Source organism: Polyodon spathula, chromosome 3 (assembly GCF_017654505.1).
Source record: "Polyodon spathula isolate WHYD16114869_AA chromosome 3, ASM1765450v1, whole genome shotgun sequence".
Classification (NCBI taxonomy): Eukaryota; Metazoa; Chordata; class Actinopteri; order Acipenseriformes; family Polyodontidae; genus Polyodon; species Polyodon spathula.
Window position 1 is genome coordinate 50,739,518 of NC_054536.1, and position 14,791 is coordinate 50,754,308.

The window sequence follows — 14,791 nt, forward strand, 5'->3', positions numbered from 1 at the left end:
TGCAAGTTTTATCAAAGAAGGCCAAATGCTTTAATATAAAACCTTCATTACCCCCAGCAAACGAACTTGTTAAGAACGTTAAGAACTTGTATTAACTTGTGCACACCATGGTTCATTACAATTGGAGTGGTACTCGTTATAGCTGAAAGCTTCTCTGAGTATTAATAAAACATTCTCTGCCACGGTAAAAGGATGTTTTAATGAGTATTATACAAGAACAAAAAGGACATCAATATTTCTCGCTTATTTCTGTACTTTATTTAATAGTGTAGCCATTACAACAGAATAAGGTCCACTGCAGAGATTTATAAGACTTAATTGCTAAATCTGGGCTCTGCAGAGTTATTTAATTAATTAGGAATTACTTGGAAAAGGAAAACAAATGAATCAGCCCAATGACATCCTAATCCTGTCTGATTAAAATAATAATTGGCAGATGACTTTCTTAGATCTACACCAAGTGAGAGGTGTGGAAAGGTAGGAACCAAGTGACTACTAATTAAAAAGTCAGACCCAAAATAAAGCAGTTAAGTGAGAAAGAGAAAACAGGATACCTTGGGAGGCACAAAGGGAGCATTTTTAATTATCACTGGGTGTGCAAAATGTTCGTGGAGCTGGTTTACATATTCTCATCCTGAAAAAAACCCAACAAAAGGTGTAATCATTTAGTATTGCAAGATTTAGTGAAAAAAAAAAAAAGAAGTTATAGTAAGTATATAGATAAACGAAGTAATATCATTAAATATCATATATATTCAAATATCATTAGTTAAAACACAGGCCTATGCTTAAAAAAAATAAAATAAAAAAATAACTAAAAGGTACCAAGTTATGTCAACATTGTACTGTTTGTTTGTTTTTGTTTTTTTTGACCAGTGTGACCACAAGAGCACCTAATCACAAGAACTTTGCCAAGCATATCCATGACTGGAATTCCAGTTCCAGTTTATAGAAAACTTTGTAATATGGGGTGTGTATTCAGTTACAGACTGGTTTTCAAGACTTCCAGATACAGCAATTTAGTCAAACAATATTAAGTGATGCACTAGCTCACAGAGTCCAACTCCAGCATGGAAGCACAAGCGCTAGTAAACAAAAAAAAAAAAGACAAGGCCAGAAAACATTTACAAATGACACAAACTTTTGTCATGGAGGCCCCACAGATAATAACCTTTTCTCATGTTCCTACTTTGGAATTTAGTGGCCATTAGCAACACAGAGAGGTTTTCATTGACACTCCCTAGCCTGCAGTTATCAAGCTGAACACTTCAGCCTGGAGCATCTGCTTAAACATTACCCTGTTGTGGCACTGAACATAAAATAATAATGAGTTAATATTACAGTGCAAGTTCAAATCAAAGAGCAGCTTTTTTGGATGGTTTTATTTGTTCTACATTTTAAATGATCAATGTTGATGTTTTAATGCACTGGATTGGTAGTCCCATAGACTGAAGTCCGTGGCAGCATGTCCTGGAGGGGCTACCTTCTTAGGTGGTGGATAAAGGTGTCTGCTAAATAAATAGTAAATGCTGATCACTATTACTATTAACTTAAAGACATGTCAAATGGGCAGATGTTTCCATTATTTACAAAGGACAAGGAAGAAGCTTGCAATGACTACCAAATGCCAGCAGATGGTATAGTTTTCTAAATTAGCTCTGCAGTCCCCTTTATTAAATCGTAAGAGAGGGAAGGACCGTTTAAATAATAATAATGCTGGGAAAAACATCGGCATATCCAAACAAACTTTTTTTTTTTTTTACATATATCAGAACAAAAAAATAAAATGTCTGCTTTCGTCAGAAGTTACAGTTTACAGAAAGGAGAACTGCGTATGACAATGTTGTATGTTGAGTGTTGCATTGCACTGATATCTGCAGTATCGAGTGACTGAAATATCACAAAAGTCGCTCATTGCTACCTTGATCTCAAATCAGATCAAAGAGGTCTTTTAAACAAACTGCTTCAAGTATTGTCCCCAATGGAAAACGCTACACAGTATCTCAGCAATGAATGCGGTCTTACAATTTAAGATGTTTTACCTGTCATCGCAAACTTGGTTAACAAAATTAAACCAGCAACGAGTGATTCAACTGATGTTAGACAAATGCTTTGATCAAAATTGACCTGGAGAATCGTTTCTTGAATGATTTAAATCCAAAATCTGTACAAGTGCTAACTTGATCCCCGATTTAAAATGTTTACATTTCTTTCTGATGCACAAAAACAAGAAGTTGAACCCAAACAATCTGTCAAAGAAGACTCTGTGTACTGCTATTTTTTTTTTTTTTTTTTTTAAACGGAAATTGATTGTCTGTTGTTTCCAGTTTAAGTTTGCAAAAAAAATATGTATAATTAATGGTTTGCAAAAAAAGAATGTATATTTAATAATAAATGTACCCCTGCTTGACAATAGTAAAACACATCACCTCACAATTGATTGCACCTGTACCAAAATCTCACAGCATGCCACTTTCTAACATTACATGGGTCAAGTTTTGGTATGCGTACCACATTGTGACGATGTACTACTTTATAACACTTCACTGGTCTTATGGCGGAAGCATGCCTCGCATTTTCCAGCATTGTCCCAACTTGCAAGGGAAATGTTATGTATACCGGCAACATTGATTCCAGCAGAGGATATTTTCAGCAGTTGGTAACACAGCTCGATAAAGCAGGCCAGCAGGAGTGCAGAGGTTGTGGATGCAACACTTTCTAAGAAAGAAAAAAAAAATAACATAAGTAATCACTTTTTGTTTCTGCTTTTTTTGTAAACCGGTTTCCTGTTATGTGGACTGTAATAAGTGAACAACTAAATGGCGATTGGTTTTATTTATTTTATTTTTATTCTACAAAAGGTACCTGTTTTTTTGTAAATGTTATGTTAAAAGTAAATTTGACTAAGTTGTTCAGTTAGCTTCAACAGCTACAAAAGGCTTAGAGTACTTCAGTAATTGTTAATTCATCAAAATGTGACTTTAGCGACTTTTAGCCTATTGAGAAGATGAACAATGGCATATATGTATATATTAAAATGCAGTGTCTCCTTTATTTTTCTCAGGAATAAACAAAAATAAACTTACCAACTGCTATATGTCACCATTTGTTTTGTAAAAAATAACCTCTACACAGCTAAATGCTAGTTATTTTAATGCACTGTATTTGTCTTCATAGTTATATTTAGTTTTCAAAAGGTCTATATATTGTGACACACTGGGGTAAGTCTGCCACTTGCAGGACCGTTTCCACGGTCTTTGGTGCAAGATAGAATCACAGGACCACACAAAATAAAACAGCACGGTGTCTGTATTTATTTGTACCAAACAAAATAAAACCTAAACAATATCTATCTCCATTAGTACAACTCGAAGGGTGAAAATCCTGTCGATGCCTGGGGAACCTCTCGAATAGCAAACATAAGGTACGGTAATAGACAATCCCAGTTCTTTCCATCTGTTTCAATGGTTTTTTTAACATAGATTTTAACGTCTTATTAAATTTTTCCACAAGCCCATCCATTTGTGGGTGGTAAACTGAGGTCCGCAATTGTTTAATGTTCAGGAGGTCACACAATGCTCTGGTTACTTTAGACATAAACGGGGTTCCCTGATCTGTAAGAATTTCTTTGGGGATTCCCACCCGGGTGAATAACAACATCAGCTCTTTTGCAATACCCCTAGCCAACGTATTTCTCAGTGGTACAGCTTCAGGATATCGGGTAGCATAATCCACTATCACCAAAATGTGTTGGTGCCCTTTAGCGGATTTTGGGAGTGGACCAACCAAGTCCATTCCAATCCTTTCAAATGGAGTTTCTATAATAGGCAGGGGGATTAATGGACTCCTAAAAGTTTTACACAGAGCTGTTTTTTGATGCTCAGGGCAGGAGGCTTAGTTATTGCTGTTACTGCCCCAGGCCAATAAAATGTGCGTGTCACACGTTCCTGGGTTTTTTCCACTCCCAGGTGTCCCCCCAGTATATGACCGTGTGCTAAATCCAGCACTGTCCTCCTATACGGTTGGGGCACTAACAGTTGCTCTGTAACACTCCCCTGTCTTCGCTACCCGATAACAATTCGTTGCGGCTTATAAAGTGGAGAAAATATACTGGTCTAGCAGGATTAACCAATACACCATTTATCATTTCTATTTTTTCCCCTCACGTTTGCTAACGTAGGGTCCCTTAATTGTGCTGTGCCAAAATTATCAGGGTTTACACTATGTACTGGAAACTCCTCTTCTCTGCTGCTATCCCCTGTACCTAAGGGACCAGGAACATCCGGTCCCGGTTCATTCCCCACCATAACCACGGTGGCTTCGTTGCGGTACTGGCCCGGTCAGGCTCAAAATTAGGTAATAACATTGCCAATTCTTCACTCTGAGGTTCAATGTCAGCCTCTTGTGAATTATTGGGTGAAGCCAATAGGCCCTTTTTGTTCCAAAGTTGTTCAAACAATGGAAAGTCTCGCCCCAGGATTACCTCATATGGCATTACAGGTACTACCGCTGCTCGCCATCGCACAGATCCTACAGCTGTCTTGAACGGTACCATGGCGCTGGTGTATGACTGGGTGTCACCATGTATACAGGTAATCCCAAGGTCCCTAGACTTAATTGTGTGGGCCTGACTAAATCTGTCGAGACCAACGTAACCATATTTCCTGAATCAAGCAAAGCTACAACATTATTACCTCCTACGTTTACTCTACAACAGGGGTTTCCCTCCGACCTGACCCCTGTCAGCACCGACACCACTGTCCATGTATACAGTCTCTCGTAACTGTTTCCGTTCCCCACATTACATTGCATGGGTTCAACATTTAATGGACAATTTACAGCAATATGACCTGGACCTAGCACCCTCTTCTGACTTTGACGGCCAGAATGCTTTTCCATTATTACTGTCCAGTCCCTTCGTAGCATGCCGCTGCCCTTCTGCCCCCCTTTCACTTGAAACAGTCTTACCGGTATAGGCGGTGTCTCTCTTCTGGGGTACCTGGTCCGCTCCGATTGGTTTCATAAGGTCTCCTGCTGCGAGGTATCGCTCCACCAATGCAACAAGCTGGTTTGCATCTGTCGGATCTCCCTGTCCGACCCATCGTCTGATGTTGGAGGGTAATCCACGAAGAAAGTGGTCCATGACCACTCGTTCCACAATAGCAGACGGGGTACACTCCCCGGGCTGTAGCCATTTCCTGGCAAGATGTATGAGGTCATACATTTGTGACCGTGGTGCTCTGTTGAACTGGTAAGCCCACCCATGAAACCTCTGGGCTCGTACGCTGAGGTCACTCCGAACCGGGCCAAGATCTCTGCTTTTAATAAGGTGAAATCATCCGCTTATTCAGGTTCCATATCGTAGTATGCCTTCTGTGCATCTCCCACTAAGAACAGAGCTATAATCCCGGCTCAATGGTCCTGTAGCCACTTTTCCCATTCTGCAATGCGTTCAAAAGTTTTGATAAATGCCTCCACATCATCCTGTTCTGTCATTGGATGAACTTGTTAGCCCTGATAGGAAGGGAGTGAGGGGGTTCTCTGGTACTGAGAGCTAAGATTTTTTGATCCAACTCATGTACCTCCTGTCCCAGTGCTTGGGAAGTGTTTCTTTGCTCCTCCAAAAATAAGCGGTTGGTCTTCTGCTGCACCCAGGTCGCTTCTTGCTGAGCTCGGATTGCCTCTTGCTGAGACATCACCACTTCCATGTTGCTGTGTTTGCTCTGTCTTTTATCAGTGGAGAGGACTGCCCGCATTTTCCACCATATGTAACACACCGGGGTAAGTCTGCCACTTGCAGGACCATTTCCATTGTCTTCTTTGGTGTAAGATAGAATCACAGGACCACACAAATAAAATAAAACAGCACGGTGTCTGTATTTATTTGTACCAAACAAAATAAAACCTAAACAATATCTATCTCCATTAGGAGATCTGACTTCACTCTCTACCCCCCCCCCCCTTGTATCTATCTTATACACTGTGTAGCTAAGCTACTTACCAGTTTTAAATCTGTTCCTCTGTATTTCTTTTTGTCTTTTCCTTAACTTCTCCTTTCTCCACAAAATCTAACTGCAACCACCATAAACCTCCCCCAGCTCAACCCTGAACAAAGGAGATAATTTTCTTTTATTGTCAACCAGCCCAGCCACTTACAAAACTAACACCTCTTAAACACCTGCAGCTGTGCTGGTTTACATTTCAATTAAACTCTATGTACTCCTGGCCCTTGTAGTTTCTTTGGTGGCTGCCATTTTTGTAGGCCCTATTAACTACACCTCCTGCATTGTCTCTTGGGAGATGTAGTCTTTCCCTGCTCAATCCGGCACTTTCCAGTGCCCTGGTCCTGTATAGCATAATATGCTAGGACCCACATATTTACCATTCGTGACCAGCCCACGTGTCTGGTCACAATATGTATGTTGTTATTGTGTGAGGTTCAGTGGCAAAGCTCAGTTTTGGCTAATGATTTCATAAAACTGAAGAAACTGTTAAATATTTCTCACATTTATTTTTCCCAGCTACTACTTCTAACAGAAGAAAATTTGAATTTCATAAATGCAGACTTTTACTTTACCTACGGATTTAGCCCAGGGATCCCAGATTGCATTGAGAACAGCTGCTGTGGCTAGCTGCATGACACCTTCATCTGTTACAGAACATTTTCACACAGGTTCAGCAATCTGTAGTCGTACACAGTGCATTTAGTTACAAGCAGATGCTCCTGATGCGACAAATTGATTTAATTTGCGTGAAATTTGCTACAGCTTTATTTGGCTGCATTTTAAAATTGGACAGCTGTTCATCCTGCTTCGTTGGCATGTAATACTGACAGGAACAATATATATTCTTAAACAGACTTTAAAGGAAAGGCTTTTGACATGCAGGGAGTGTTACATTAGCCTTTGTGCTCCAGCAGGTTTTGGATTGGAAAATCACGAGGCTAGTTTGCCTCCTTGTGCCACAATGGCCATTATGACTCAGGCAAAGATTTGCCTCCAGGGGAGTGTTAAACACCTTTGCTAGCTTAACAAATCCCAAATGATTATGTGCGTGGGTCACAAAAAATATAGTGAATAAAAATAGACTTGAATAAAAACCAGCACAATAGGCACTCAAAGTGGAGTTATACCAATGTAGCAGGGTGGTCACAATATGCAAGTTTAGGTAAACATAGGTACATTTTCTGGATCACAATGTAATTACCCATCTCATTTGCCCATCGCTTGTGAGTAGCTTGTAAAATCCACAGAAAGGGGGACAGGGCAGGATTGGTATGGAGCGTAGCCTTTGTCCTGGCCTCTAAAAATTAAGCAGGCTTTCGCTATAGAGAATGCCTGCATCTCGTTCATCAGCTTTGCAGAGGTGAGACAAAGTACAAAAACCACTTTTAGTGATAAATATTTCAGCTCAGCTAAATGCATGGGCTAAAATGGAGGCTTCATGAGCACATCAAGCACCACGTTAACCCTCCAGCAAGGAACAATATCCTTCATAGGCGGCTGAAGCCGATGAACCACTTAAAAAAAATTACCCAGAGAGGAAGCTTGAGATCCTGGGGAGACAGTCAGTTTTGACATGGCAAGCCACATTGGCCCGGTCCTGTCAAGATTTTCTCCAGACACAGCAAGAGCTAGGCATATAACAGTTGCCTCGGCAACTAGTGTGCCAAGGCATCTACTGCCAGTGTCCCCCCATCTACCATTATAGAGAACCAGAGGCGACACTGGGATTCTTGGGAGGCAGAGAGATCTAGCTTTGCTCTCCCAAACCTTTCCCAAATGAGGCTCACCACCTCGGAAGACAGTTTCCTACATGGGGTAGTTTCCCACGTGCCTCACCCGACCTCCCTTGGCACAGAGCCATGGCGTGAGGATGCACACACCTCTGTGCAGGTCTAAGGGACACAGCGCTCTGTAGAGTCGTGGGATGCACAAAACTCACAGAAACTGGTTAGTCAGTGCCTCCTTGGCGTGCTCTGGCCCCAGACATAAAGAGCATCTGTCGTGCTTGTCTTCTACAGACTGGCCTTGCACGTGTTAAATGGATAAAACCCAGGCCTGATACAAGTAGCACTGGAGTATACAGTAACAGTGCACAGGTGCTGCCTCAGTCTGCTAGACAGCAACAGAGCAGGTCAAGACCCGAACAAGATTCGGTACCGGACTGGGGATGTAATCACTGGTCGGTAATGGGTCGGAACCGGTTTGGTGACTTTAGCAACGTGTCGGTACGTTACCGGGTCAGTACAGTAACGGGTCGGAACTAGGATGGTACCTGATTAGTTTGGTACTGGTTCAGTGACTATAGCACTGGGTCGGCACCTACTGGCACAACACTTAAACACTGCTCTTACAACTACACGAATTTCTTCTGCAACAAGTAATACGCCCTCATCTGTGCCTCTCACTCAAATTGTATGGAACAGACTATGTGGGCCTAGGGCTAGGGAACCTAATACCTGCTGCACAAGAAGTGATCTTATATTGTGGCAGTCAAAGTAAATCTAACGTCGGGAGAAATTCTATAGAAATCAGTGGTCGCAGCTGCCAACTGGAATGATATAACAATGCATCTGCCATCTTAGTAAAGGAAGGACTTGCACATTATGAATAAATCATAAGGAACAAAATGTGACTAAATAGAAATGTACCTTCATTAAAAACCTCTGCCCATTCCCTCCCTCGATTGCCCCAAGCAAAAATGTAAACCCGCTAGATTTGGAGAGAAAACCTCTGATCTGGCAACACTGCTCTGAGGGCAAGTGAAGTTTACTTCCCAACCTTAGCGGCCCTTCACGAGCCTGAGGGGACACCTGGACAAAACATCAATAACTCTTTTTCTTGTTTTCTTTTTCACTTGTGCCAGTCACCCTCTCTACAGAGCAACGTGTGTTCCCAACCTTAGAGCCCAGCCACACAGCCTCTACTCTGAGAGCTGATTTGAGACCCCCACCCCCTTGCATATTTATTTATTTTTCTAACCAGCATAACAGTCTCCCCCTTTAAGGAAGTGAAACTCACTACTTAGCATAGTGATTATGGCATAGTGTACCATGTAGCATCTGCTATTGAACATTTTAGAGGAATACATTTCAAGTTATACGTTATTCTATGCCTAGCAATGTAGTGTTATTCCTCACTAATCACGTACCATGTTGTGTTCACACAATAGAACAATTGTACAATAAAAAAAACATCAATTTTGCATTAAGACAACATTGTTTGTCCTTTGAAAAATGGCGCTCTACTCTTAAAACACATTGGTGTTCATTTGTATCTTTTCTTGTTAGACAGTATTTCACTTTTAAATATTTGAAAGGAGTAGACATTTAACTTCGTATGACTTTTTGGTTGTTACACATATCATAATTTAAATCACATTTTTAACCATCTACCATAAACAGTTTTACTGTGATAAAATGTCAATGAAAAGGCCATATAAGTGGAATTGCTTGTAATATTTATAACATCCCATACTAAACATACTGAAGACTGAAGTACCATATTCCTTCGAATTTAAGACACAGCCCAAATTTACCACCTTCAATTTGAGGAAAAAACTAATCAAATAAATATGCATTTACAAAGATACAACCTCAATTACGCATATGGAGGCAGTTTGTGGCTGTCTGCTATCACACGGAGCGTTACGGTTATGTGCTGCTTCTCATTTCCAGTCATGATTACTCACACCTGTTTTTCTCCCAATTTGTGAACCTTGGTATTGCTTGGCATGTTGAAAAATATGGGGGTCTGATCAGCATTTCCAATCTGTCAAAGATTGTTTTGTTTGTTAGAAACTCTGAATTGTAAAAGCTGCTCTTGAATTCCTCAAGAAGCTAATGACGCTTCTTTGAAAATGGCTGCCTGTATGTCATGGATGATTCGAGGTCGGACAGTAACGTTTTGGTTCTTCTGTTCTCGGCAGTCTGTCATGTTGCTGTTTGTGTACTGGGATAGTCACGTCTTTTGTTGGTCGATTTTAATACATGCATCATTATACTGTACTCAAATTTAAGATGCTTGCAATTTTTGATAAGTAAAAAAATTGTTTAAAAAAGTGCGTCTTAAATGCAAAGGAATACGGTAGTTTGAAGTTGCCGCTCACATTGAAATTACCTTAAACTTAATTAGGTAAGTGAATGTGTGTAATTACACCCTTATAAAAAGTTGGAACAACTTCCATAGTAAATATTTTATTTTTGGCAACCACTTACCAGTAAGTAGAATTTACATCTTACAATCCCTTGTCCAATATATTCTAGTAACGGGTGGTCAAAGTGAACAGTCTCTTCACAATTAGATTCATTCCTAAAAATTCTTGACAGTGTAGTTTGCAGTGTTTAACATAGAGTGGACAATTATGTCATGCGGTTAGCTGGCAGTGTAATAGCATAGCTGCGACAATTAAAAAAGAATTGCCTTTTTGTACAATTTCAAGTCTAGCAAGAAACTAACTACAAGAAAAAAAAGAAAAAAAAATTATATTATATATATACACACACACACACACAAATAGATAAATGCAATAATTAATGTTTTATTTCTTCACTGTACAAATTCCTCAGGTTAGTAACCAAACCATAATGTTGCCACTGTTTTCTTTCATTTAGTGCTCTAATAACATCAGTACCTAAACTGTCATGTCTAGTGCTTTATTTTAAAATGTTAAAAAAAAAAAAAAAAAGTTTTTCACAACTTTGTACAAAGCCCTTTTAAAATCCACTATCACAGGTTAATGGAAGAGGACAAGGCTACACATACAAAAGATGGCACTTGAGGATCTGTTTGGTTCAGGGTTTCAGCACTAATAAAAAGGTAAACAATTGTATCCAATTTCAGTATTAAGAGTTATGCTCCATTTTCATGGTCATTTGTTGAAGTATATTTTTACAGCCACTATATGAAATGCTCCATCACTGAAGATCACACAGTATACAAAAATTACTGAAACACATCTTGATCAAAATTAATGTCAACATTGTAGTATCACATGTCATAGTTATTGCTCAATGCATTTGAACCAACATGTAGTGAGGGAGTCTTTGCTCCACCCTCTGGTCTCATTTGGCTAATAAAAACAAACAGTTAATGTTTATCAGAATGCAGTTCCAAAATGAACACATATTTACTCTGAGAATTTTTTTTTATTTATCTATTAAACTGCAGCAACATTATGATCATCAAAGGTTGAGAATAGGTTTTGTCCTTCTGAAGGTTGAATGGTAGACAATATTGGCGTCCACTGGGAATGTTTTACTACAGCTGACAAATAACAGAACACATCACCTTTAATGTTATCAGTTCCATTATGTGTTTAAATCATTATGTAATAACATGGAATTGAAATGTTTACCATCAGAAGAGGGAAATCTCATTTAAAATCTAGCACACCACGGTTTCAAGTTATCACAAATCACACTTAAAATCAACAATATAAAATTAGTTCATCTATTCACCTCCATTCTACCAAAGCAAACTATGTAGAAAAATTCAAGATCTCACTTTTCCAGTTTATTTGACAAAAAGTACTGAAAGCAGTGCATTGAATCCGTGTTGTCAATTTACAAATGGATTAGAGTGATGAAGTTTTTTTTTGTTATCTTGATCAACATGCTATGAAGCCTGCATGTTAACACTGTTAACAAGTTGTGATACTGAGGATTTATTGATATAACCTTGCTTCATGATTCAATTAAGATTGGTAGATTTAAAATATTTCACATGAATTTGTTGTTTACTTTGTGTCGTATGTTTCTATAAAAATCATAAATCATCAGTACCCTGAACTAGGGCATTTAAAGGATTAGTGTTAGGAATCAATTAAAAAAAAAAAAAAAAAAAGTGATTTAAAAAAAGAATTAAATAAAAACAAACAGAAAGTGGTTTGTGCAACTATAAACTGAATTCCAGTCTGCCTTTTACAGCACTGAGAGAGTGCTGTAATTTTTGGAGACTTTAAAAGGGTCTTTAAGAATCTGGCAGACCATATGGGCCATAGAGCAGTCTGCATAGCTTATAAATTATCCCCAGGTTGGTACTGTGGTTCTGTAGCTGTAAAATAATCTTCTAGGAAAGACTGAATGTATTCAAAGGTTGGTCTTTCATCCGGATCCTTCTTCCAACAGAGCTTCATCAACTCGTGGAGAGACTCCGGACAACCCTGAGGACAAGGCATCCTATAGCCACGCTCCACTTGTTCTAGCACTTCTCGGTTCACCATACCTGGGGCAGAAAGAGTCAGACATTTAGTTACTATTTTAAAATACACTACATTATTATCAATACATCATTCAGCCTTCCTGAAAACCTATTAGTATGTACATGTATTTCAAGGGGAAGAACAAACGGTAACATTTAAACTTCAGAAGCCATCTATTTAAGCTAGAGCACTCATACTAGTAAACATGAAAATATATTGAAAATAAAGGGTATTCTTATAGGATTTATAATTAATCAGGACCCAATGGGAGCTAGACCTGTAACTACTCCATCTTCTAAACATGGAGACACTGAAACAGATGTTGATGGCACAGTGGGGGTATGTGTAAATATTTCTGGATAAAGACAAAAAAACACACCGATGGACAGAATGTGTTGAAAGATAGACGAAGACCAGCTTAAATTGCCAAACGTTCTGTAAATGGGAGCTCTTATGTTAGCATTCAAATTGTTTGTGAGAGCCAATGCTTTGTCTCATACAACGGTACATATAGACACTTGCAAGGGTTATGCTGTAGAGTGATGACTGGTTTGTATCTCTAAATGAACTTTACGTCTTCACTGGACTTTTTTATGCTTGTGGCATTCTAGGAGGGAGACATGCGCCCCTACACTACATGTGGTCATGAAAGTGGGGAGCTTCAATTTTCCCCAAACAGAAACAGCTGGAATCACTTCAGGGATCCTGAAATTTTTCTGTTTTGACAAAGGCCACCAGAAGTGTTAGACTTAAAACTGACAGGCTTGTACTGTTTTCTGAGCTTTGGACAACTTTGCTGAGAACTGTCAGGCTTCTAACCAATCTAGAAAAAACTCACTGTTGATGAACAGTTGCTGCCAAGCAAGTGCATGTGCACCTTTCTTCAGTACATCCAAACACACTTGACAAGTTTGGTATAAAGTTCCAGCTCCTTGCAGATGAAACCAAGTATCTGCTGAATGGATTTCCCTATACTGGAAAAGCCAATTCTCGGCCACAAAACCGCAAGCTGGGTGAACACGTGCTGAAATTGATGGAGCCATATCTAGGACATGAGTACAATGTTACATGTGACAATTTGTTTACATATGTAAGCTTGGCAAGAGAGCTGAAATCAAAGAACACAAGTCTAGTTGGCACAATGTGTGTAAACAACAGAGAGCTGCCTCCAAGTGCAAAGAGCTTTGCATCGAACAGACAAGGTGCAGTGACACCAATTCTGGATGCATACTATCTGTCTACAACACAAATACCTTTCTCTAAGAACTGCCACCGATGTAGCATTTTAGTCTGTGCGAATTGTCTGTAACATCAGAGAGGTGTTTCAGAGATAGCACTGATCCTGGTTCCCTGAAATATAAATGTAATCATTACCTAATGGGTGTTTGCTGCCTGAACACCCCCAAAACCTGAATAGAAATATCAAAGCTGCTTGTTAGTGCCTGTGACAGTCATGCCTGCCCCCTAGGGACTGCACTCACAGATCTCAACATCATATTTTCTTCAAGCCTACTGCAATCATGGACGCAGTGACCCTTTCTATTTCAGGGAAGCAGGGTTATGATAATAACCTAACATTCCCCAACAAAAACGAAATGTAACCATTACCTAATGGGTGGGCATATCCAAGCCGTCACAAGGCAAAACTGCAGAATGACTGGAATGCTATAAAGCTAAGCCAAAGGTTAAGCCAAAGGCTACCTTGCGTGTTACCATTTGGAACCCTAGTAAAGTAGCTAGGGCTTAAAAATTGACAGAGAAACTCATCTCTATGTCTACGTTGTAAGGGTAGACCCGGAAGCTGCATTTAATAATCTAGTTCCAAAGCCAGGGTTTTGTGAATCCCTCATAAAGGTATGGGGAGTAGCCCACAATGCTACAATCCAACTGTCTGTGATGGATGCACCCTGGAATGGATCCCATGAAGTTTTTTCTGGAGGTGGAAAGTTAGCTCGCTCATAGGCAGTCTTGACTGTCTGTTATCCATTTGGACAGCCTCTGTTTAGACATGGCTTGACCATGGGACTCTGCCGCATAACAGACAAAAAAAAAAAAAAAAAAAAAAACTGTTCAGTCTGCCTCCAACTTTATGTTTTGTCAACATAATACGCTAATGCCTGCACAGGGCAGTGTATGGCGCTGCTGCTCCCTGTCAGACTGGAAAGGAGGTGAACAGAAAGCCTCCAATTTCACAGACCGATTCACATGAAATGCCATGATAGCTTTCGGCAAAAAAGCAGGACTGGTACGAACCGTGAACTTTGTCCTGGCTTCTGTAGAAATTAAGCAGGCTTTTGCAATTGAAAATGTCTGCATCTCACTCACCCGCTTTGCAGAGGTGATTGCAAGCAAGACAGGCACTTTGAGCGATAAATATTCCAGCTCAGCTGAATGCAAGGTCTCAAATGGAGGCTTAATGAGTGCATCAAGCACCACGTTAACCCTCCTGCGAGGCACAATATCCTTCATAAGCGGCTTAAGCCGCCGAGCTGCTTTTAAATATTGCCCTGCCAGGAAGCGAGCTCCTGGGGAGACCAAGTCAATCTTGACATAGCAAGCTAAAATATCTGCCAGATAGACCTTTAAA

The 14,791-nt window shown here is 39.8% G+C and overlaps 1 protein-coding gene across 1 annotated transcript in view; it reads right to left on the reverse strand.

Moving 5' to 3' along the window:
• Nucleotides 1-10,522: 10,522 nt before the first annotated feature.
• LOC121313155 (tyrosine-protein kinase Yes-like) overlaps nt 10,523-14,791 on the reverse strand; it is a 53,170-nt gene continuing 48,901 nt past the window's right edge. Inside the window, exon 12 of the mRNA XM_041245379.1 lies at nt 10,523-12,227. Coding sequence (XP_041101313.1) covers nt 12,019-12,227 — 209 coding nt within the window. The 3' untranslated portion in view covers nt 10,523-12,018. The remainder of the gene's footprint in view (nt 12,228-14,791) is intronic.